This window comes from Oncorhynchus kisutch, linkage group LG1, assembly GCF_002021735.2.
Source record: "Oncorhynchus kisutch isolate 150728-3 linkage group LG1, Okis_V2, whole genome shotgun sequence".
In the NCBI taxonomy this organism is placed as follows: Eukaryota; Metazoa; Chordata; class Actinopteri; order Salmoniformes; family Salmonidae; genus Oncorhynchus; species Oncorhynchus kisutch.
The window spans coordinates 63,118,962-63,145,886 of NC_034174.2; the positions used below are offsets into that span (position 1 = coordinate 63,118,962).

Consider the following 26,925-nt stretch of genomic DNA (forward strand, 5'->3'; position numbering starts at 1 on the left):
ATTAATGTAGAAGTGTTAAGAAACATACTCTATTCTTATTGATAATAAAAGTGACCCCAAAAGTACACAATACTTGGGCACAAAATAATCTGAAACACAAACAAAGCAAACAGCAAATGCATCCAACACAATTGTCAAGTCACCAGCTTGATGTAGTCATTGTGTGCTATGAACATGGGACCAAATACGGAATTTTTAACTACTTTAATACACATGTGAATTTGTCCCAATACTTCTGTTCCCCTAAAATGGAGGTCCAAAAAGTGCTGTAATTTCTAAATGGTTCATCCGGTATGGATGAAAATACCCTCAAATTAAAACTGACAGACGGCACTTTAACCTCATAGTCAATGTTTGATTTCAAATCCAAAGTTTTGAAGTAAAGAGCCAAAAGAAGAAATAATGCTTCACTGTCCCAATAATTATGGCGGGCACTGTATATTCCCTACCAGATAGAGGAACACTGCATTGGAATGTCATCTAATGTTGTACTTACCAGCCACACACAGGCGATTTGATCAGCTCTGACACGCCGAAGGACAGGGAGCCCATGAAGTCGTTCCTGGTGGTCCGGTCCCAGTCCCACACCTCCACAGACAGCCTGCGGTCCTTGTCTGTAGGCTTCAGCTTGCTGGAATAACACACAGACATATGTACAGGGTTAATTATAATGACTACATTACACAAACGTGAAAGGGACCTAACACTGTGCCCAGGGGTACACCTCAACTCACAATATGAAAGACTCATTCCAGGTGGGGTTGAGGTTGGCGCGGATGGTCTTGGTCTTCTTCTTGGTCTCATTCTTGGGGTCTGGGATGAGCTTGAGCTTGACGTAAGGGTCAGACGAGCCGTTGGGGTCCATGGGGATCAGATTTCGCCCTTCGCCCACTGATGGAGAAACAACAGGGGGAAATGTTGATTTTTAACTACTACATTGTACAGTGGTACAGGTGACATCACTGCTTGTTCAGTGGATTACTTTGAGAAAAGTTTGTGTGTTCTTTATAAAGTTGCCTTGTAACACTGATGGATTTAATAACGGGCATGGCATTTCAACAATCAGGGGACATTTTATAAAAAATACAGTATGGGTATTGTTGTTACTATTTCAGTAGTAACAGCCTCCCTGTGGTCCTGTATTTAGCCATGTACAGTAAACAGCGCCCAGACACGGACATTAGCACCCCATTAGCACTCTGGCTCCCAGAGCCATGGAGCACAGCCAACCACTTGACATTATGCAGGGCATCGTCACCGGAGACCGACCCACTGAACGCTTGCCTGGCCAGGCAATCCCTTAAGCCCAGGGGACAGCTTCTCATGTGGTCCTGTCAATCAAATGCTGGCCCTGACACAGGGGCTGTTGATTATAATGCTAGATTGACCTTTGACTCTAGAGCAGGTAAGCTACGAGAGTAAAACTGTAAAACAGTAAAACTGCATAATGGATGCCATTTTGGCACTCTGTGTTGATAGGGTACAGTAGAGTAATAGACTAGAGTCTTTATTATCCCAGAGGGGCAAACCACTTTGCAGCACATAATAAAAACACAATGAACACATGACAATAAATGCACACAAAAAATATATATACAGAAATATGTACACAGGAAGTAGACCTCTAAACCAGGCATGAATAGTGTCAGTCCATACCTAACAGTAGAGTACTACAGCTTATTGAGAAAGCTGATAGCAGCTGGCATGAAGGAGAGTTTTGACCTGTTAGTTCTACACTTAGAGTGCCTGTATCTTCGCTTTGAGGGAAGCAACAGAATTTCAGCAAACAGGGGATGCTGGGAGTCCCAGTTAATAAATCAAATGTAAGATATAGTAATTATATTAAGCTATAGTAGTTATTTTACCTAAATACATTTTAAACTATAAGTAATTATATTTCCCTCACAACGCCAAACGTACTGAAAATGAATCCATATCGTATCAGCCATTGATAGTATATATATACATAACAAAGGGGCTACATTTGTTGCCTCTGGGATTGTCATTTGAGAGAGAATTAAGTTACGAGACAATTCGATAAGCCATGTGCAAATAAGCTTTTAACTTTTTTTCTGTCTGTTCTTCCCTGCTTGCACCTGTGCTGGGGGATTTGGGGGGTTAATGTCGTTTGGATAGCGGGTGATGGAGTATGCTGTCAGAGGTGAGAGAGGGCTGGAGGGTTAGAACCCTTCATTGGGAGAGACAGGGGCTCAGTCACAAATGTCTCCCTATGCTTTACATAGTGCACTACTTTAGACCTGACCCCATACAGGGAATAGGGGTGCCATTTGGGACTCAGAGCAGAAGCTATTCTTCCTGGGGTCCAAACAGGGTTAAAACAGTTACATCACAACAGCAGCCTACACCATAAATAAAACAATATATCATACCAGACATTATTACATCACAACAACAGCCTACCCCATAAATAAAACAATATATCCTACCAGACATTATTACATCACAACAGCAGCCTACACCATAAATAAAACAATATATCCTACCAGACATTATTACATCACAACAGCAGCCTACCCCATAAATAAAACAATATATCATACCAGACATTATTACATCACACCAGCAGCCTACACCATAAATAAAACAATATATCCTACCAGACATTATTACATCACAACAACAGCCTACCCCATAAATAAAACAATATATCATACCAGACATTATTACATCACACCGCTGTCACCAAACGTCATCCCTGGCAGGACAATGCATTTCAGAGGCTTCGGATAACAACAAACAGAGGAACATATTAGCAACCAGGCTAACTCGGACCCAACCTGCTAATGGAACTAGGCTGGAATGGGGGAATAAATGTGTTGAAGCAAGCTAGGATGCTTCTCAAAATGGCAGTCTCAAATGGCACCCTATTCCCTATACAGTGAACTCCTTTTGACCAGAGCCCTATTGGCCCTAGTCAAAAGTAGTGCACCATATAGAGAATAGGGTGCCATTTGAGACGGCCCTAGAGTCATTCTAGCCTACACTTGGCTAGGTAAGGAACCCCTCTGAAGCATGTGCTGTGTCATTATGGCATAATTCTTGGTCATATGCAACACTGACAGAAGGTAAAATATGAAGACAGTGATGCATCTTGATATCTGTTTCCAAAGTGTATAATATAGTCCTAGGAATGAACTCACACACCTACAAACCTATGAGAATACATGAGCACCGCCCAGTTTTGTAAATACCAGTTCATTATTGCACCCCAGCACACACATACTGTATGAACATGCAATGTAGAGATATATTCAATTGGCTTAAGACTATACTATAGTTTCATTGGCATAAATACAATACACAACATCTCCATATAGGTCCAACGGTAAAATATTAACATGCACAGGTGACCAAAGACCATACACGTTACTACACACTATTTCTTAAAGGACCCGACTTTAACTGTCACAATACAAAGGTTAGGTTTTGAATATTTAAAAAACGGCTCCAAATAAAAGGTGTAGGCAAAGCGCTAGTAGCTGATCCAAGTGACCTTTGAATAATGGCCTTACGTTTTGATAGCGTGGGCGGGGAGACAACAGCATGATATTACCTGGCTGGACAGTGTGTGTGTGTGTGTGTGTGTGTGTGTGTGTGTGTGTGTGTGTGTGTGTGTGTGTGTGTGTGTGTGTGTGTGTGTGTGTGTGTGTGTGTGTGTGTGTGAGCGTGCTTGTGTGTAGAACCAACTCCACCAAAAAGTGATTTAACTGCTTGTGCATAACCCATTTTCATGCATGGCCAGAAAAGAATATTGTTAACTCAAATTTGAACAAACCCTCCATGTTCTCTTTAAAAATGAAACTCCATTTCCATTAGCAGCCAGTAGGAGGAACCCTCGACCCTCTAACAGAACGTCCGTCTGTCTGCGCTGCTTGCATCTGACTCATAACAGTTGTACAACATGCTACCTACCACCGGATGAGCTTCACACAACACATGTAGACTTATTTGATGGAATTACAGTTATTCTTATATAATCTACAGTATTGAATTGTAGCGTACACTACCGGGCAAAAGTTTTAGAATACCTACCCATTCAAGGGGGTTTCTTTATTTTTGACTCTTTTCTACATTGTAGAATAATAGTGAAGACATCAAATCTATGAAATAACACATATGGGATCATGTAGTAGAGGGTGGCTATTTGAGATTCTTCCAATAGCCACCCTTTGCCTTGATAACTTTGCACACTCTTGGCATTCTCTCAACCAGCTTCACCAGGAATGATTTTCCAACAGTCTTGAGGGAGTTCCCACATATGCTGAGCACTTGTTGGGTGCTTTTCCTTCACTCTACGGTCCGACTCATCCCAAACTATCTCAATTTGGTTGAGGTCGGGGGATTGTGGAGGCCAGGTCATCTGATGCAGCACTCCATCAATCTCCATATTGGTAAAATAGCCCTTACACAGCCTGGAGGTGTGTTGGGTTATTGTCCTGTTGAAAAACAAATGATATCCCAACTGGTTTGGGCTTAGTGGGACTGGCGTAACGCTGCAGAATGCTGTGGTAGCCAAACTGGTTAAGTGTGCCTTGAATTCTAAATAAATCACAGACAGTGTCACCTGCAAAGCACCTCCATACCATAACACCTTCCCCTCCATTATTTACAGTGGGAAATACCCATGTGGAGATCATCTGTTCACCCACACCGCATCTCACATTGACATGGCGGTTGGAAACAAAAATGTACTATTTGGACCAGACCATGAGAGCCAGTTTCAACATAGCGCTTGATGGTTTTTGCGACTGCACTTGAAGAAACGTTCAGAGTTCTTGATATTTTCCACATTGACTGACCTTCAATGTCGTTTCTCTTTGCTTATTTGAGCTGTTCTTGCCATAATAGACTTGGTCTTTTATCAAATAGGACTATCTTCTGTACACCCCCTACCTTGTCACAACACAACTGATTGGATCAAACACATTAAGGCAGACCTGTTATTTGAAATGCATTAAAAGGTGACCACCTCATGAAGCTGGTTGAGAGAAAGCCAAAAATGTGCAAAGCTGTGATATTTCACAGATTTGATGTCTTCACTATTATTCTACAATGTAGAAAATAGTAAAAAATAAAGAAAAACCCTTGAATGAGTAGGTGTCCAAACTTTAGACCGGTAGTGCATGTGGACTGACACATTGGTTGCGCATCACAAGTCTCCCGACAATTCTATCTTCTACAAGTGTCAGTCAGTGACGGAGTCCTCATTGACACACTGGGACATGAAAGGGGGGGGGGGGGGAGAGGCCTCAACGCTACCGTTACCTTGGAGACCAGAGTCTCGAGGACAGTCGCCGTATAAAAAAGCGCCTTGGATTGTAAAGAACAGGCACTTGTTACGTGATTAACGCAGACCTTGTCCGAGTGGGCGCAGTACAATTGAGTGATAGACGGAGGTAGCAGACGCAGTGAATCAGATAGAACTGTACTTCTCTTTTCAGACCCTTTTTCTCTCTGAGTACATTGGATTGTGCTTTGTTTGTACCAAATCGAATCGTATTTCGCACACACGTATTTAGCAGATGTTATTGCGGTTGTAACGAAATGCTCGTGTTCCTAGCTCCAACATTGCAGTAGTATCTAACAATAGACAACAACACTGCACACAAATCTAAAAAGTTAAAATGAGGAAATATAGAAATATTAGGACCAACGTTAGAAATGAGGTTATCGAAATGAGGTTATCGAAATGAAAACTCCTCTTTTTTGCAGGACTTTCCTGACGATTCTGCAGTTGTCCGTACAGCACGTATCTTTGTCTACTGGTCCTAAACCCAACGGAACTGACACATAGACAGTAGAATGTGAAGTCAAATGTAAAGAGCTCAGGGAATGAGGCACCAATGTCAGGATAACAGGAGATCACTTCAGCTTTTGGACACAAAGGTGTTTTCCTGAAACCATAAGAAGAGGGGCGGGTATGTTAGTCAGTCACAGAGTTAACACTCACAGACACAAAGAGAGAGAGAGAGAGAGAGAGAGAGAGACTGGGTAAGTGGTCCTCAGGAGAGAGCCAGGCAGCAAGGCCAGCCACAGAATATCAATGACATGGCTGCCTGTTGGAAGTCTCTGGCAGGAGAGAACCAGCCCAGCCACAAAGTTCAGCTGCTCTGTTCTCTCTGTCGGGGAGCCCCGCTGAGGAATCAGCGGTGTGTGTGTGTGTGTGTGTGTGTGTGTGTGTGTGTGTGACTAAAAAGCACATTCAATAGCGATTGTCCACTGAGCTTGCTTAGTTTGAGTCCGGGAAACCACCCCATAAAGTTTCTGGTTGCCCAGAGAGTTCTGGAGGGCTTTTAAATCCACATAGAGGGTCTCACTACACAAAGCATTCTCTCTTTTGAGGCTGAACTTCCCACCCGCCACCAACCCTTAATTCTTCCATGTTAGGCCTCCTCCTCCTTCGGTAAACGATCTATAAATCTAGGAAGCCCTCGCCATACCCACTCCTCCCATGAGTTCCCCTCCTTGTCCTTTCCCACCACTCCTCCCATGAGTTCCCCTCCTTGTCCTTTCCCACCACAAGTCCCTTCCCATGGCAGTCCCCCTCCACACCCCTTCCCATGGCAGTCCCTCTCCACACCCCTTCCCATGGCAGTCCCCCTCCACACCCCTTCCCATGGCAGTCCCCCTCCACACCCCTTCCCATGGCAGTCCCCCTCCACACCCCTTCCCATAACAGTCCCCCTCCACACCCCTTCCCATGGCAGTCCCTCTCCACACCCCTTCCCATGGCAGTCCCCCTCCACACCCCTTCCCATGACAGTCCCCCTCCACACCCCTTCCCATGGCAGTCCCCCTCCACACCCCTTCCCATGGCAGTCCCCCTCCACAAGTCCCTTCCCATGACAGTCCCCCTCCACACCCCTTCCCATGACAGTCCCCCTCCATACCCCTTCCCATGACAGTCCCCCTCCACACCCCTTCCCATGGCAGTCCCCCTCCACACCCCTTCCCATGGCAGTCCCCCTCCACACCCCTTCCCATGGCAGTCCCCCTCCACACCCCTTCCCATGACAGTCCCCCTCCACACCCCTTCCCATGACAGTCCCCCTCCACACCCCTTCCCATGACAGTCCCCCTCCACACCCCTTCCCATGACAGTCCCCCTCCACACCCCTTCCCATGACAGTCCCCCTCCACACCCCTTCCCATGACAGTCCCCCTCCACACCCCTTCCCATGACAGTCCCCCTCCACACCCCTTCCCATGACAGTCCCCCTCCAAAACCCTTCCCATGACAGTCCCCCTCCAAAACCCTTCCCATGACAGTCCCCCTCCAAAACCCTTCCCATGACAGTCCCCCTCCACACCCCTTCCCATGACAGTCCCCCTCCACACCCCTTCCCATGACAGTCCCCCTCCACACCCCTTCCCATGACAGTCCCCCTCCACACCCCTTCCCATGACAGTCCCCCTCCACACCCCTTCCCATGACAGTCCCCCTCCACACCCCTTCCCAGAGCGCCACAGAGTGAAGGTTGTGATTCTAGGAGTGAAGGCTGGCTGGCTGTGGGACTAGGGTGTGGGCTTAGCCACAATAACTCCTCTGTGGCAGTTGGCTGCTTGCCCACTTCTGGGTGTCTGTAGACTTGTTTTTATACAGTCCCACTGTGTCTACACGTTCTGTATATTGATAATAGGGGTGTTTTATGACAGTGGAGTCAGTGGGAGCAGTAGTGTCTTGGTGGACAGCTGTGGTGCTGTGGTCAGTATCGGGACTCTTCTGGTACAGGCTGGGACTGGGTGGGATGGGTAATAAAGGTGCAATATGAGGATCAAATCAAATCAAATGTTATTGGTCACATACACATGGTTAGCAGATGTAAATGCGAGGGTAGCGAAATGCTTGTGCTTCTAGTTCCGACCATGCAGAAATATCTAACAAGGAATCTAACAATATCACAACTACTCCCTTACACACACACAAGTGTAAAGGAATGAGTAAGAATATGTACATATAAATATGTGGATGAGCGATGGCCGAACGGCATAGGCAAGATGCAGTAGATGGTATAGAGTACAGTATATACAGTGGGGCAAAAAGTATTTAGTCAACCACCAATTGTGCAAGTTCTCCCACTTAAAAAAATGAGGGGTGAGATCTTGCGTGGAGCCCCAGATTGAGGGAGATTATCAGTGGTCTTGTATGTCTTCCATTTCCTAGTAATTGCTCCCACAGTTGATTTCTTCAAACCAAGCTGCTTACCTATTGCAGATTCAGTTTTCCCAGCCTGGTGCAGGTCTACAATTTTGTTTCTGGTGTCCTTTGACAGCTCTTTGGTCTTGGCCATAGTGGAGTTTGGAGTGTGACTGTTGTTGTGGACAGGTGTATTTTATACTGATAACAAGTTTAAACAGGTGTCATTAATACAGGTAACGAGAGGAAGACAGAGGAGCCTCTTAAAGAAGAAGTTACAGGTCTGTGAGAGCCAGAAATCTTGCTTGTTTGTAGGTGACCAAATACTTATTTTCCACCATCATTTGCAAATAAATTCATTAAAAATCCTACAATGTGATTTTCTAGATTTTTTTTTTTCTCATTTTGTCTGTCATAGTTGAAGTGTACCTATGATGAAAATTACAGGCCTCTCTCATCTTTTTAAGTGGGAGAACTTGCACAATTGGTGGCTGACTAAATACTTTTTTGCCCCACTGTACATATGAGATGAGTGATGTAGGATATGTAAACATTATATAAAGTGGCATTGTTTGTGACTAGTGATACATTTATAACATCCAATTATTTATTATTAAGTGGCTAGAGATTTGAGTCAGTATGTTGGCAGCAGACACTCAATGTTAGTGATGGCTGTTTAACAGTCTGATGGCCTTGAGATAGAAGCTGTTTTTCAGTCTCTCGGTCCCTGCTTTGATGCCCCTGTACTGACCTCGCCTTCTGGATGATAGCGGGGTGAACAGGCAGTGGCTCGGGTGGTTGTTGTCCTTGATGATCTTTATGGCCTTCCTGTGTCCTGGAGGGCAGGTAGTTTGCCCCGGTGATGCGTTGTGCAGACCTCACTACCCTCTGGAGAGGTTGCCGTACCAGGCGGTGATACAGCCTGACAGGATTCTCTCGATTGTGCATCTGTAAAAGTTTGTGAGTGTTTTTGGTGACAAGTCAAAATTCTTCAGCCTCCTGAGGTTGAAGAGGCACTGTTGCGCCTTCTTCACAACGCTGTCTGTGTGGGTGGACCAATTCAGTTTGTCCGTGATGTGTACGCCGAGGAACTTAAAACTTTCCATCTTCTCCACTACTGTCCCGTCGATGTGGATGGGGGGGGGGGGGGGGTGCTCCCTCTGCTGTTTCCTGAAGTCCACGATCATCACCTTTGTTTTGTGGACGTTGTGTGAGGTTATTTTCCTGACACCAGTGACCTCATTTGTGTCAGTAAATGTTAAGCATCACTGCCGTCAACATCGTCATCACCGCCAATGTCGTCATGACCATCATCTAGAGAATTCCTCATTTGCCTGTAGTTTTTCTGCGGTTATTACAGCTGATGACTCACAGACACCGCCCGCTATGGTGGCCTGCTAGGGTCATTACCAAGAACAGTGAAGCATACAGTGGAGATGGAAAAAATTTGCATAAGGAAAAAACTGCTGGCCTCATGGAGGGAAATATTGTGCCAGTTTAAATTGAATCCACATTGTAGACTATGTGGGAGTGGGAGGGGTAATGGAATGCAGGCAATGGTCGCATCCCAAATGGGCACCCTAGTCCCTATATAGTACACTACTTTTGACCAGGGCCTACAGGGCTCTGGACAAATGTAGTGCACTATGTAGGGAATAGGGTGCCATTTGGGAAGCAGACCCTTGTTTGGGTTCTCTTTGTTAACTAGAAAAGACAGCATCCTGGATCCTGAGAGCAAGTGCTGTATAATACACAGCGAATCTGATTGACTGTAATGTGATTGACAGCTCATTAAAAGGCCGCCGGCCAAGCCGGACAGAATTTCTTCAGCTTTCGTGACAGCAAAGAGAGGACTATTGAATGCAGACGATGGATTTCTGTATGCAGGTGGAAGAGAAGACCTGGATATTGCATTGATAGCCAAGGGTGGCAGGCCAATATTCACCTTTGTACAGGTCAATAGCATCCTACAATATATGCGATTGACCAGACACAGAGGTCGAGCTAATACTCTAACTGGCACAACACATGTCAGTCTTCCTGCCTCTTGCCCAGTATTACTGCAGAGAAGCTACCGAATGACGTCGGCCACGTAGCATATTCTGAAGCCACGTCAATCACGCTGTCCACAGAGTCCAGAGACAGACACGTGTACTCGTTCCTCTACATCACGTCATGAACCGGAGATTCAAAAAAGACCAGAGAGACAGAAACCCAGGAAAGCTGCTGTTGTAAATAACGAGGTCACGACAAGACAATTAAGAACAGCCGGATGACGAGGCCCAGTGCCGTTGTGAGGGACTGAAAGAGAGAAGGAACAGTGGGGATATGAGGGATAACGACATCCAAAACAGAGAGATGGATGAAAAGGGAGAGACAAAAAGCAAGATGGAGACAGTGGGGAAAGACCAGAAGAAAAAGAAGCAGGAGCTTGAAAGGTGTTGAACTAAAAAAAGAGGGAAGCGGAGACAGAAAGAGCCCGGGGATGAGGGGGTTGTTCTAGATGAGGTTTTGCAGAGCCGAGCCGTGAGTCAGAGCAATTACACTTCTCATCCTCACACGCACACTCCCATGACTAACAGGCCACAATTACACACCAATCAAATCAAACCAAATGTTATTTGTCACATGCTTGGTAAACAACAGGTGTAGACGAACAAAGAAATGTTTACGGGCCCTTCCCAACAATGCAGAGAGGGAGAGAAAAGAAAAATAGCAGAAACAAATGAAATAATAAATAGGAAAAATTATAAGACAAGGAATAAATAAATACACAATGAGTAACGATAACTTGGCTATATATACACGGGGTACCAGTACAGAGCACAAAACCATGCAGGCAGGCAGACAGGCGTAGACATCTGTATTCATGTTTTTATGGGTTTGTTTGTCTGACTGTGTGTTCATGAGTATTTGTCAGTCTCTGTGTGCATCATTCTGAGCCAACCAAACCTCCTTCCCCTCTCCTACCATGTCCAGAGTTACAAAACAGCAACAGAGACAATGTCCCCCTGTCTTACATAACACCTGACTCAATGAACAATGGCCCGAAACAAAACAACTGAACAACACACAGAAAGAGAGAGAGAATGGACTCTGTGTTTGAGGGAAGAACAGAAGGCACATACCCCGAGGTTTGTCCTCAACCGGAACAAAACTGGTTCTGTCCAGTTAGCTCCTTACGGCACCATTCCTGTCATAGCGATTTCACCCCTTTGGCAAAATCACCCCACACTGTGTTCAGTGTTTTGCCTTTCCTGCGAGCATTTCACCCTCACTGTTCTCTCCCAACTACCCTGCTCGATATCTTACTCTCAACCACAGTGTCTCTCTCTCTCTCCCCTCCTCTCCCCCCCCTCTCTCCCCCTCTCCCCCCCCCCCCCCCAGTCTCTCAGTCTCGCACCCTCTCAGTCTCTCTCCCCCAGTCTCTCTCAGTCTCTCTCCCCCAGTCTCTCTCTCTCTCTCTCCCCCAGTCTCTCTCTCTCTCTCGTCCCCAGTCTCTCTCGTCCCCAGTCTCTCTCGTCCCCAGTCTCTCTCGTCCCCAGTCTCTCTCGTCCCCAGTCTCTCTCGTCCCCAGTCTCTCTCGTCCCCAGTCTCTCTCGTCCCCAGTCTCTCTCGTCCCCAGTCTCTCTCGTCCCCAGTCTCTCTCGTCCCCAGTCTCTCTCGTCCCCAGTCTCTCTCGTCCCCAGTCTCTCTCGTCCCCAGTCTCTCACGCCCCCAGTCTCTCTCGTCCCCAGTCTCTCTCGCCCCCAGTCTCTCACGCCCCCAGTCTCTCACGCCCCCAGTCTCTCACGCCCCCAGTCTCTCATGCCCCCAGTCTCTCTCTCTCTCTCTCTCCCTCCCATTCTCAGCCTCTCTCTCCCTCCCATTCTCAGTCTCTCTCTCCCTCCCATTCTCAGTCTCTCTCTCCCTACCATTCTCAGTCTCTCTCTCTCCCTACCATTCTCAGTCTCTCTCTCTCCCTCCCATTCTCAGTCTCTCTCTCCCTCCCATTCTCAGTCTCTCTCTCCCTCCCATTCTCAGTCTCTCCCTCCCTCCCATTCTCAGTCTCTCCCTCCCATTCTCAGTCTCTCCCTCTCATTCTCAGTCTCTCCCTCTCATTCTCAGTCTCTCCCTCTCATTCTCATTCTCAGTCTCTCCCTCTCATTCTCAGTCTCTCCCTCTCATTCTCAGTCTCTCTCTCTCCCTCCCATTCTCAGTCTCTCTCTCCCTCCCATTCTCAGTCTCTCTCTCCCTCCCATTCTCAGTCTCTCTCTCCCTCCCATTCTCAGTCTCTCTCTCCCTCCCATTCTCAGTCTCTCCCTCTCATTCTCAGTCTCTCCCTCTCATTCTCAGTCTCTCCCTCTCATTCTCAGTCTCTCCCTCTCATTCTCAGTCTCTCCCTCTCATTCTCAGTCTCTCCCTCTCATTCTCAGTCTCTCCCTCTCATTCTCAGTCTCTCCCTCTCATTCTCAGTCTCTCCCTCTCATTCTCAGTCTCTCCCTCTCATTCTCAGTCTCTCCCTCTCATTCTCAGTCTCTCCCTCTCATTCTCAGTCTCTCCCTCTCATTCTCAGTCTCTCCCTCTCATTCTCAGTCTCTCCCTCTCATTCTCAGTCTCTCCCTCTCATTCTCAGTCTCTCCCTCTCATTCTCAGTCTCTCCCTCTCATTCTCAGTCTCTCCCTCTCATTCTCAGTCTCTCTCTCTCATTCTCAGTCTCTCTCTCTGTGTCATTCTCTCATTCTCTCTCTCTCTTGATGCAGGAAGGCCAGCTGTCCTCCTGGCCCTTACCAATACTGGAGTGTGAGTGTGAGTGTATATGTACTGTATGTGCGAATGTGTGTGTGAGAATAAAGGTCTGATTATAGATGATGACGAGGCAGGGTGGAGTGTGTCACAGGATGAGAGTGTGAGTTTGTGCGTGTGAATAAAGGTATGATTATGGATCTTGAAGAGGCAGGGTAGAGTGCATGTTCTGAAGACGCCTGGGTGATGGCACTTGTTGTTGTCCCCCCCCCCCCCCCCCCCCTTGATGGTTTACAAGGTAAACCACTAAGTTCTTAATCTCAATACACAGAGTACTTAGAGCTGGTGAGATATGAGAAGGAGAGGACCACCCTGTCTAAGGGGAGAATCCTAATTTCCACTTCAATTGGATTTTTCACTTAGTCTCCCATTGACATCAATAAATAACCAAGTGAGAGGTTAGATGAATATTCAGGGGTGAATTCTAAGCGTTAGGAATCTCGTGGAGGTGACGAGCCATGTGTAAACGTTATTCTTATCGGATCCTATTGCTGCTGCGTTTGGGCTTCTAAGTACCTAATTCCTTCATAGAAGCCAAGTTAAACAGCTTCACGTCATGGCAATTCAGGTATGTATTACTGTGTATTCACATCCCCGGAGGTCCGATAGCCCAAATTAAATCAAATTGTACAGCTCCAAGACGTGGGAATGCAGGGCTGAGTACAGGCTAGTTTAGACTGTTCTAAGTGTATGATATACACACAGACAGACAACGGATGGCTGAACAGACAGGCAGGCGGGCCGATAGATACGCACGCGCAATACTTGCCATTATGTTGCTTTTCCTAATGGCATTTTCTCACAACCCACACACGTCACTCCAAGCAGATACAGTGGGGCAAAAAGGTATTTAGTCAGCCACCAATTGTGCAAGTTCTCCCACTTAAAAAGATGAGAGAGGCCTGTAATTTTCATCATAGGTACACTTCAACTATGACAGACAAAATGAGAAAAAAAATCCAGAAAATCACATTGTAGGATTTTTTATTAATTAATTTGCAAATTATGGTGGACAATAAGAATTTTGTCAATAACTAAAGTTTATCTCAATACTTTGTTATATACCCTTTGTTGGCAATGACAGAGGTCAAACTTTTCTGTAAGTCTTCACAAGGTTTTCACACACTGTTGCTGGTATTTTGGCCCATTCCTCCATGCAGATCTCCTCTAGAGCAGTGATGTTTTGGGGCTGTTGCTGGGCAACATGGACTTTCAACTCCCTCCAAACATTTTCTATGGGGTTGAGATCTGAAGACTGGCTAGGCCACTCCAGGACCTTGAAATGCTTCTTACGAAGCCACTCCTTCGTTGCCTGGGTGGTGTGTTTGGGATCATTGTCATGTTGAAAGACCCAGCCACGTTTCATCTTCAATGCCCTTGCTGATGGAAGGAGGTTTTCACTCAAAATCTCACGATACATGGCCCCATTCATTCTTTCCTTTACACGTATCAGTCGTCCTGGTTCCTTTGCAAAAATATGTTTCCACCCCCATGCTTCACAGTAGGTATGGTGTTCTTTGGATGCAACTCAGCATTCTTTGTCCTCCAAACACAACGAGTTGAGTTTTTACCAAAAAGTTCTATTTTGGTTTCATCTGACCATATGACATTCTCCCAATCTTCTTCTGGATCATCCAAATGATCTCTATCAAACTTCAGACGGGCCTGGACATGTACTGGCTTAAGCAGGGGGACACGTCTGGCACTGCAGGATTGAGTCCCTGGCGGCGTAGTGTGTTACTGATGGTAGGCTTTGTTACTTTGGTCCCAGCTCTCTGCAGGTCATTCACTAGGTCCCCCCGTGTGGTTCTGGGATTTTTGCTCACCGTTCTTGTGATCATTTTGACCCCACGGGGTGAGATCTTGCATGGAGCCCCAGATCGAGGGAGATTATCAGTGGTCTTGTATGTCTTCCATTTCCTAATAATTGCTCCCACTATTGCAGATTCAGTCTTGCCAGCCTGGTGCAGGTCTACAATTTTGTTTCTGGTGTCCTTTGACAGCTCTTTGGTCTTGGCCATAGGGGAGTTTGGAGTGTGACTGTTTGAGGTTGTGGACAGGTGTCTTTTATACTGATAACAAGTTCAAACAGGTGCCATTAATACAGGTAACGAGTGGAGGACAGAGGAGCCGCTTAAAGAAGAAGTTACAGGTCTGCGAGAGCCAGAAATCTTGCTTGTTTGTAGGTGACCAAATACGTATTTTCCACCATAATTTGCTAATAAATTCATAAAAAATCCTACAATGTTTTTCTCATTTTGTCTGTCATAGTTGAAGTGTACCTATGATGAAAATTACAGGCCACTCTCATCTTTTTAAGTGGGAGAACATGCACAATTGGTGGCTGACAATACTTTTTTGCCCCACTGTACGTCATATAGTCCCAGCACACTATCAAACATTGCTCTCAGTAAATATCCACAAAACTCAGATCCATTTCATTAGAATGGTCACACACACTGAACAAAAATAAACGCAACATGCAACAATTTCAAAGATTTTACTGAGTTACAGTTCATGTAAGGAAATTAATAATTTGAAATAAATGCATTAGGCCCTAATCTCCAAAAGGAATATTTCATTGGTCATCCCCCAAAGCCAACACCTGCTTTGGCCGCCTTTCCTTCTGCCAAGGCCTGGAACGAATTGCCAAAATCACTAGAAAAAAAATCACAAGCTAGAGACCTATATCTTCCTCACTAACTTTAAGCATCAGCTGTCAGAGCAGCTTACCGATCACTGCACCTGTACACAGCCCATCTGTAAATAGCCCACCCAACTACCTTATCCCCATGTTATTTTTTGTTGTTGTTGCTCTTTTGCACCCCAGTATCTCTACTTGCACATTTATCATCTGCACATCTATCACTCCAGTGTTAATGCTAAATTGTAATTATTTCGCAACTATAGCCTATTTATTGCCTTACCTCCCTAACATTACTACATTTGCACACACTGTATATAGATTTTTATATTGCGTTATTGACTTTACATTTGTCTATCACATGTGTAACTCTGTGTTGTTGTCTGTGTCACACTGCTTTGCTTTATCTTGGCCAGGTTGCAGTTGCAAATGAGAACTTGTTCTCAACTAGCCTACCTGGTTAAATAAAGGTGAAATAAATATTAAAATAAAATAATCTATGGATTTCACATGACTGGGAATACAGATGCATCTGTTGGTCAGAGATAACTTAAAAATAAAGGCAGGGGCGTGGATCAGAAAACAAGTCAGTCTCTGGTGTGACCACCATTTGCCTCATGCAGCGCGACACATCTTCGCATTGAGTTGATCAGGCTGTTGATTACGGCCTGCGGAATGTTGTCCCGCTCCTCGTCAATGGCTGTGCTGGATATGGGCGAGAACTGGAACACGCTGTCGTACATGTCGATCCATAGCATCCCAAACATGCTCAATGGGTGACATCTAGTGAGTATGCAGGCCATGGAAGAACTGGGACATTTTCAGCTTCCAGGAGTTGTGTACAGATCCTTGCGACACGGGGCCGTGCATTATCATGCTGAAACATGAGGTGATGGCAGCGGATTAATGGCACAACAATGGGCCTTAGGATCTCGTCACGGCATCTCTGTGCAATCAAATCGCCATCGATATGATGCAATTGTGTTTGTTTTTTCGTAGCTTATGCCTGTCCATAGCCTGTGCTTTACAGGGAACCAATAAGCAGGGCAATGCAAAAAAAAAAAATGTCGAAGTTGTCTTTGTCTGCCTGCCTGTGCAAATGCAATACATTCACATCATAAGAATGAAGCAGGTAACTTTTAGACCAGATAGCTGCATCTGTAACTCATATTAATTTAAATGACTTAATTAAGTAAATGTGTGATGTCATCATTTGCTAACATTAAAATGTTTCTTTGGGAGGATTTTTGCATAATGACAGTCATAACACTGACAAAGAACGATAACATTAGCTGTTATGAAATGACTCCCCAGGTGTTGCTAACACCTAGCCAACATAAACCTCCCCTTCAAATCAAGATACTACTTTCACCAGCAAGGTCCAGCTTCATCACAGCTTTCCTGGCTCCATCATAGCCCACTATGACACATTTCAGTATAAGGAGAGAGCTCCACATCCTGTTTGGCTGCCAGTACATTTAGCATTCTGTCCACTTTAGATGGGCCCTAATCAGCATTCCAATCTGGCTATCTGTCTGTCTGTTGATGGGAAGAGCAGTTAGCGAGCTAGCACTAACCTGTTTGTGAGACGAGCAGTTAGCGATTTAGCTATGGGAATATTTGTGTTCGAGTGTGTGCGTGCCTCATAGCCACAGCACAGCCGAGCCCAGTGGGACTGTCTGCCAGTAGGAATATCAGTAGGCCGCTGCTCTGTGCTGAAGCTAAATAGAGTAAACAGAAGCAGAATGTTCCAAGGAGAAGCCAGCCAAAAGCCAAAAACCCCTTTGAAGTAGAACTGACTGAGTGAAAGTGACACTTAGTTGAAGGCTGCTTAGGAAGGCTACCGCCAGCCAAGGGATAAAGGATACATTGAGACACAAGTAGTCAACTGGAATAGACGTGGGTCTGTATTTGTTAGCAACATGGCTTGGCCCTCTTTGCTCTCTTCTCCTTCCTCCGACAGTGTCATATGCTGGGTGCCAACACAGAGTACTAGATGTTTTAGGGCTGCACTGCCCAGTGGTATCTCCTTAACGTTTTGTAGGCCTGGTGCCAATACTTTGAAAACGGCACTCCACATCTTACTTTGATCCCTTTGCCATCACTGGTTTGACTGGTTTGGTGTTGAGCTATACAGAGGAACCCTTCCTCTCACCTATTCAAAAGAGATTCGATGAATGATTGCATGAAGGGGTGGAGGAAAGAACAACACAGAACAGGGATATACAGGACAGTACATGGGTCCTCCTATCTCCACTTCCTAGTGCTATGTTCTCTCTGTAACTTGATTGGATTGTGAAAGTTTTAAAATGGTCCACTTCCTCTCCTTCCTTCCCCCCCCCCCCGATTCCTTCCTTCTCCCCTGCATTTGAGTCACACTTAATTTCACACCAGCAATTACGCCGACGGAGGGAAGCCACCCTCGAATTATACACGCACGTCAGGTCTGGGAGCTTGGCAGCCAGCCAGGCGTGTGACTAGGCCATGAAAAGTGACCTCACATTTCGGATGGAAACAAGTTTATCGGCACTAAGCTGAACTGCAATTTTCATATCTAACAAAACATTTGGGGATACATAATATGGTTTTAGAGTGAACTCTCAATAATGGAAAATTGAGGGCAAGTACTGTATGACAAGTACATGACCTGGCATTATCAGTTCCCCAGAAGAGCAAGCGTAATGGCAAGTGTGTTTTTTACCCTTTGGAAGGAACTATGCCAAAGACCACTGCCCTATTTGATTGGACATTTCCGGGGTTGCTTCCATCTCGTGGGTGATAATGTGATAAGTGTGTGTTGAGGGAACGTGATTTGATTTAGTGATCCCAGCGTAACCAGTCAATGGACTGACTGTGTGTGCATATTTCCAATTTCCTACAGCCCTGTTTGTGGTGTGGGGAATTTCACATGTATTGTAAGTCATTACACAAGCAGCAAATTAAATTGTAGTCATTGTACTGAATCCGAATGTGTACCAACACTGAATTGACACTACACTAATACAGTACTAGGACTACACTACTAAATACATGTTTATGTGATTATTATGTAACTACAGCTGCATTAGCTACAATTAGCATAAAGAGGGAACTGATTCCTACAACATCCCATATCAAAGAAACCCTAAAAATACTGTTTTTTTTATCACTGCACAATGTTATTCAGTATTATCAATATTTTGGCCTTGGAAGTAAAATGCAGTACCATTTTGTGCAGTAGCACTAAGCATATTGCCTGATTGAAATGATTCGATACAGAACCAACAGTTAAACACACACACACACACAAAAGAGAGAAAGACATGGAAATGGAGTCGTGACTCACTAAACACATGTAAAAGAGAAACCCGTGTTTCTGGCTAAGCCCACACAGATATACCCCTGGGTATGTTTGAAAAGGTTTTAAAAGAATGGACAGGGTTTGTCGTCACTGTACGTGGGCAGTGGCCAAAAGTAGTGCACTATATAGGGACTATGGTGCTATTTGAAAATCACACACAGTATTGATCTGTATACCAAAGGGAATTGACCCGTGTCTCTGTAGGCTGCAGACTGGAGGCTTGTATTAAGTGATAGTTGCCTCACCACATGCTGTCTCTTGGCTGCTGTCACTCAAAAACAGACCATGGTGATTTTTGGTATGACAACCAGTTCACTTCCTCTATTGAACTGTGAACAGGTGTTTTTACAATAGAATGGTTTTCAAAGCCTGGGCCTATTGATGCGATTGACAATTGTGCAGATCAAAATCGATATAGGCTAAGGTTAGAGGGAACATACATGCACATGGGCGCGCACACCCACAAGAACAAACACACATACACAGATTGCCAGGAATCAGTGGTGATGACTGCCCGGTGGGAGCGAACCATGCTGTAAATGGATTTGTGGCCAGAAGCGTTTTTTTTCTTCTTATCAATCAATATGGGGCTGTAACAGGCAACTGACAGCTAAAGTGGTTGGGGACTGATTGTGAAAAGGTAAGGCTCTGTCAGCCATTACACACCATAACCCCACTGGGGAAGAAGGCAACGGATGTGCCCGAATTGGCACCCTATTCCCTCCATAGTGCACTGTGGGCTTTGGTCACCATTAGGGCACTATAAAGGGAATAGGGTGCATTTGGGACACACCTTGAGAAATAGATTTGTCTGAGAGATGGTCCGATCTGGAGGCCTACCTGTGACCTGCAGCTTGTCCCCTGTGATGTCACACTTCAGGTAGAGGCGTCCCCTCCTCTCGGTGTGGTCCGTCCCGCACATGCTGGGCACGTTCATCACACACTGATTGTGCACGTTCATGTCGCAGGCTGAAGGGACGCAGACACACAGGAAGACAGACAGAAAGAGAGAGACAGCATGAAAGAGGTTACCAGGAGAGACGGAGAGGCAAACAAACTAAAAGAAGTTGGTTTAAGCAAAAACTGATATGACTTTATAAATAAAGCACAAGGCCAGGTGATGCTAGGGAATTATTTATATCACAAAACTGATTTCATCCTGAAAAAAAATTGTAACTGTGCTGTTTACATGTGAAAACATGGATACTGTATCTCAAACACGCATCAGAATCGACAAACATAGCCTCACATCAAAATCAAATCAAATGTTATTGGTCCCATAGACATGGTTAGCAAATAAAAACTTGAGTGTAGCGAAGTGCTTGTGCTTCTAGTTCCGTGCAGATATCTAACAAGTATCTAACAAGTAATCTAACAATTCCCCAACAACTACCTAATACACACAAATCTAGAAGGGATGAATGAGAATATGTACATATAAATATATGCATGAGCAATGGCTGAGCGGCATAGGCAAGGTGCAATAGATGGTATAGAATACAGTATATACATATGAGTAATTAAGATATGTAAACATTATTAAAGTGGCATTATTTAAAATGTCTAGTGATCCACTTATTAAAGTGGCCAGTGATTGGGTCTTAATGTAGGCAGCAACCTCTCTGAGTTAGTGATTGCTGTTTAGCAGTCTGATGACCTTGAGAGAGAAGCTGTTCTTTAGTCTCTCGGTCCCAGCTTTGATGCACCTGTACTGACCTCGCCTTCTGGATGATAGCGGGGTGAACAGGCAGTGGCTCGGGTGGTTGGTGTCCTTGATGATCTTTTTGGCCTTCCTGTGACATCAGGTGCTATAGGTGTCATGAAGGGCAGGTAGTTTGCCCCAGGTGATGGGTTGTGCAGACCTCACTACCCTCTGGAGTGCCTTACGGTTGTGGGCGGAGCAGTTGCCGTACCAGGCGGTGATACAGCCCGCCAGGATGCTCTCGATTGTGCATCTGTAGAAGTTTGTGAGTGCTTTTGGTGACAAGCAGAATTTCTTCAGCCTCCTGAGGTTGAAGAGGCGCTGCTGCGCCTTCTTCACAATGCTGTCTGTGTGGGTGGACCAATTCAGTTTGTCTGTGATGTGTATGCCGAGGAACTTAAAACTTGCTACCCTCTCCACTACTGTTCCATCGATGTGGATAGGGGGGTGTTCCCTCTGCTGTTTCCTGAAGTCCACAATCATCTCCTTAGTTTTGAGTGTGAGGTTATTTTCCTGACACCACACTCCGAGGGCCCTCACCTCCTCCCTGTAGGCCGTCTCGTCGTTGTTGGTAATCAAGCCTACCACTGTTGCGTCGTCCGCAAACTTGATGATTGAGTTGGAGGCGTGTGTGGCCACGCAGTCGTGGGTGAACAGGGAGTACAGGAGAGGGCTCAGAACGCACCCTTGTGGGGCCCCAGTGTTGAGGATCAGCGGGGTGGAGATGTTGTTGCCTACCCTCACCACCTGGGGGCGGCCCGTCAGGAAGTCCAGTACCCAGTTGCACAGGGCGGGGTCGAGACCCAGGGTCTCGAGCTTGATGACGAGCTTGGAAGGTACTATGGTGTTAAATGCCGAGCTGTAGTCGATGAACAGCATTCTCACATAGGTATTCCTCTTGTCCAGATGGGTTAGGGCAGTGTGCAGTGTGGTTGAGATTGCATCGTCTGTGGACCTATTTGGGCGGTAAGCAAATTGGAGTGGGTCTAGGGTGTCGGATAGGGTGGAGGTGATATGGTCCTTGACTAGTCTCTCAAAGCACTTCATGATGACGGAAGTGAGTGCTACGGGGGGGCGGTAGTCGTTTAGCTCAGTTACCTTAGCTTTCTTGAGAACAGGAACAATGGTGGCCCTCTTGAAGCATGTGGGAACCTCAGACTGGGATAAGGATTGATTGAATATGTCCGTAAACACACCAGCCAGCTGGTCTGCGCATGCTCTGAGGGCGCGGCTGGGGATGCCGTCTGGGCCTGCAGCCCTGCGAGGGTTAACACGTTTAAATGTTTTACTCACGTCGGCCACGGAGAAGGAGGGGGGGGGGTGCAGTCCTTGTTAGTGGGCCGCGACAATGGCACTGTATTATCCTTAAAGCGGGCAAAGAAGGTGTTTAGTTTATCTGGAAGCAAGACGTCAGCGTCTGGTTGGTTTTCTTTTTGTAGTCCATGATTTCCTGTAGAACCTGCCACATAAGTCTTGTGTCTGAGCTGTTGAATTGCGACTCCACTTTGTCCCTGTACCGGCATTTCGCTTGTTTGATTGCCTTGTGGAGGGAATAACTACATTGTTTGTATTCAGCCATATTCCCAGACTTCTTTCCATGGTTAAATGCGGTGGTTCGCGCTTTCAGTTTTGCCCGAATGCCGCCGTCCATCTACGGTTTCTGGTTAGGGTAGGTTTTAATAGTCCCAGTGGGTACAACATCTCCAATGCACTTCCTAATAAACTAACTCACCGAGTCACCGTATAGGTCGATGTTGTTCTCTGAGGTTGACCGGAACAAAACCCATATTGCCTCTAGCCTATAACATGGCAACACACAATTAAAAACATATGATAATCTAATTTGCAGTAGGATTAGAACAGCCAGCATGTGCCAAACTCATTTTCCAACCATAACCTAATCCCTATTTATATATAGCCCTGAGTCATAATTAGTATTACATGCCAGCTCTGGTGAAGAGATATGATGCACTATTTACCATTGAATTAAAGTAATTTGTGCTTTATCACATATAAAATCATAAACTTGAGGGAATTGTACTAATAAAAGGCCCGCAGCAGCTTTGATTATGTATATTTAAAGATCTCTGGATAGAGTGAATCATGTGAATCGTGTGTGGGTTTCAGAGGGGAAACTGCTGGAAGGAATGGACAGAAAACAGAAATGCAGTTTTAAATAACGGAAATCATCTTTGGGCAATAAAAAAAATCTGTGCAGTATGAGCGACGTCGATAAAGTTAAGTATATTTAAACCTTGAACACATCTAAAGCCTTGTTTCCATTGGAAGTTTAAAATCAACCCGGGTTGGGCCTTGGTGGGTTAGCTCATATCGTGTTTCCACCGCTTCCAGAATTTAGAAATGATGTCATGTTGCTAGGTAGCCAATGTGACTGTGCAGCTAGCTTTACTAACGTTACGGACTTACAGTTCAAATAAGAAAGTTAGTAAATTGTAATAGATTCATTAGGCATTAATCTATGGATTTCACATGACTGGGAATACAGATATGCATGTTTTGGTCACAGATTCCTTAAAAAAATATATGCTTCATAAATGGCCTCAGGATCTCGTCACAGTATCTCTGTGCATTCAAATTGCCATTGGTAAAATGCAATTGTGTTTGGTGCCTGCCCATACCATAAACCCACCGCCACCATGGGGCACTTTGCTCACAACGTTGACATCAGCAAACCTCTCGCCCATCCAATGCCATACATGTGGTCTGCCGGTTGGAAGTACTGACAAATTCTCTAAAATTAGGTTGGAGGCGGCTTATGACAGAGAAATTAACATTAACTGATCTGGTAACAGCTCTGGTGGACATTCCTGCAGTCAACATGCCAATTGCACACTCCTTCAAAACTTGAAACATCTATGGCATTTTGTTGTGTGACAAAACTGCACATTTCAGAGCTGCCTCTTATGCCTCTTATCCCCAGTACAAGGTGCACTTGTGTAATGATCATGCTCTTTAATCAGCTCCTTGATATGCCACACCTGTCAGGTGGATGGATTATCTTGGCAAAGGAGAAATGTTCAGGGATGTAAACAAATTTGAGCAAAACATTTTAGAGCAATACGTTTTTTAGGCATTTGGAACATTTCTGGGATCTTTTATTTCAGCTCATGAAACAATGGACCAACACTCTACATTTTTGTTCCGTGTAGCTTGCTAGCTAGCTAACCAAGCAAAACAGACAACATCAGTGAGATCAACCGCGATGGACATCAGAGCTCCATTACTGGTTAGATTGGCCATAGCCAGGTGCACCGTGTGTCCTCTTAAGGTTTATATCGCAGGTTGTGTATACTGATCCCCAGTCTAAGTGGATGACGAGGTACATTACTCACTGTCACACTTCATCCCCTGGTGGATGAGACCATACAGGAGAGAGCCACAGTGGTCGCAGAAGGTGGGGCTGCCATAGGTGTGGATCTTAAACTTGTGCTTGGTTCTGGGGTCCTGCAAAGACAAAAGAGACATAGTGAGTTAGTTAAGTATGATCATGTATAATACGCAGTATGATCAGAGTGGTGTCCCACGGAAAGAAAAGGTACCCAAATGAATGTAGATGGTGAGTCTGCACAGTTCAAGTTGCTTTTCCACAGATACAGTAATGATGGAAAAGCTGTTCAACTGAGCCAGACATGGCAGGATATGAAAAATATAGGAGAGTAATAATTGGAGTCGATACATGAGATAACATGAGATGAGTCAGCGCTAGTCATTTCATTTGAATGGAAAACTTTTAAAACTTGTACTGTCTATATAAAGAATGTTCTACAGCACTGGCTTGACAAAGTATCTTTCTATGAGGAAAAGAAGCAAACATGAAATGAATTAAACAGACAAGGCCAAGGGCAAAATCATTTCTGCAAGGACCGTTGTAATATTGAAATAGAGCCATTTTGTACAGAATTCAAAATGAGAGGATACTGTACTTTTCGAAATAGAACCATCACACTCTCCAAACCTCTAATTCTATTGTGCACTGATAAATGGTCTGTAAAATAAAATAATAAAAAGGTGTGTCCCGCAGGCTCAGAAATTCCAGCGCTGATTGTGCATTGATTGCAATCAACACGCTTGCTTTTTACATTTTTATTAACCACATGGACCAATACCCACGTGTCCAATTAATTAACTTCAGCCACACTGGAGGTGAAAATCCAACTTCTACAGTAGGTCAACCACTGTACACTGATTGTCTGAGCCACAACCTCATGTTACCTTTGGACGTTGTATGAGCTGGAACTGATCTACTGTACTACAGTACTCTTAGTGCAACTCCTACATACGGTACACAGCGCCATCAGAAAGTATTCACACCCCTTGACCTTTTTCACATTTTGTTGTGTTACAACGTGGGATTAAAATGAATTGAATTGTCATGTTTGGTCTACGATCTACACAAAATAATCTAATGTCAAAGTGGAAGAACATTTGGAAAATTGATTTAGGATTGACATAAAGGGGTTGAATATTTATTAAAGGGTTTCTGAAGGCACTGTACTGAGACAAACAAAGAAATGGAACAGTGACTTTGTAGCAGTAGTGTACACAACATTATATTCTGAACTGGTAATAGCAGCAAAAACAGTCTACAACTGTTGGGCGAAAATGTGTCACTCCGTAATTGGTTTGTGTGAGGCAAAGAGCAACAGACCATGGCCTTCATGTATCAGTTCAGTACCCCGTCCTCCAGGCGATGCTGGTGCATTTTAAATCAGTCTTATACACTATTAACGATTTGGTATACATTGTGAATTTCTTTTGGTTTTAATGGAGAATCACAGTATATCAATCTGCTTCAAAGAGAGTAGGTGAGAAACAAATTGGATGACTAGCAGATGATATCAGAAAAGTTAAGGATAGATATTATACACCGATGTTGACTTGGGGTTTCACTAGAGTTGTAGACATGTTCTAGTAATGTATATCATTATAAAATAACATGTATGAACTGACGTCAGTACCCCGGGTGTTCAGAGTAGAAGTTGGCCTTAGACACAGATCTAGGATCAGCTTTCACTCCTCAAACTGGAACTTCAACAATTAGAGGGAGAAAATAAAACACTGATCTTAGAGCAGTGTATACGGGCAACTTCATCCTACTACACTACTTTTCCGAAGGAGAAAATACCCAAACAATCCTAAGTGAATGGTTGGTTACTACGGTCATTGGTATAACATGACAACATGAGTCATAATAGGATACGAAGAGCTCAAAGAGCTCAATGGAGTAGTAATTTTAACAACCTTTGACACTATCTTTCAGACTTGCAGGCCACGGTTGACTGACACGGAGCGTTGGGCATATTTCCCTTGTTTCCCTCTACAATGAGCCATGTGTGTATCAAAACAGTAGAATTCTGACACCATATTATCTTCTGACATGAGTGAGTATCTCTCCCTGCTTATCACTGGATCGTCAAGGAAAGCTACGAAGTCGGTATACAGCCCTCCAGCAGCCATCTGCAACACCTGGATAGGTGTGCTGTGAAACTGATCTCAGACCAGGGCCGGAGCGTTATTGAGGCCCAAAGAGCATCGAGTGCCAATGTAATATACCTCTAAGATCAAATAGGATAATTGTCACGCCTTGGTCTTAGTATTTTGTGTTTTCTTTATTTATTTGGTCAGGCCAGGGTGTGACATGGGTTTATTTTGTGGTGTGTTTTTGTATTGGCGTTTTAGTAGGTATTGGGATTGTAGCTGAGTAGGGTTGTCTAGGAAAGTCTATGGCTGACTGAGGCGGTTCTCAATCAGAGTCAGGTGATTATCATTGACTCTGATTGGGAACCATATTTAGGTAGCCCGGGTTTCACTGTGTGTTTGTGGGTGATTGTTCCTGTCTCTGTGTTTGTCACAAGATAGGCTGTATAGGTTTTCACGTTCCGTTTGTTGTTTTGTATTATTCGTTTGTTCTATTTCATTAAAGAACATGAGTAACCACCACGCTGTATTTTGGTCCGCTTCTCCTTCTACAGACGAACGCCGTTACAATAATATGTCCAAGATCAATTAGGAGTGGTGCCCTTACGAAGCATGGTGAACAAAGATAAAAAGGTCTAAGCAAAAGTGTAAGGAGAGAAAACGTGTCTCTTTATCGGTCACTCCTACAAACAGTATTGCAGCCTATCATAGTTCAGTATGGTAGAGCATGGTAGACTCCCTGGAGCAATAGTACAACCTGTAGAGTATGAACAGCTTCACTATGGTGTCTGGTTTTGTGTTATAATCTCCAAACATGACCATATATTTACATAGCGGGGTCAACAGCCCCTATTTAG

At 44.8% G+C, this 26,925-nt stretch overlaps 1 protein-coding gene across 2 annotated transcripts in view; it reads right to left on the reverse strand.

Moving 5' to 3' along the window:
• Positions 1-26,925, reverse strand: part of LOC109889555 (protein kinase C alpha type) — a 195,153-nt gene that overhangs the window by 56,073 nt on the left and 112,155 nt on the right. For both annotated transcript variants that reach the window (XM_020481062.2, XM_020481071.2), the window contains exons 4-7: positions 23,983-24,094; positions 19,768-19,896; positions 735-891; positions 497-631 (exon numbers count right to left, since the gene is read on the reverse strand). In XM_020481062.2, the coding sequence (XP_020336651.1) occupies positions 497-631; positions 735-891; positions 19,768-19,896; positions 23,983-24,094 (533 nt within the window). The remainder of the gene's footprint in view (positions 1-496; positions 632-734; positions 892-19,767; positions 19,897-23,982; positions 24,095-26,925) is intronic.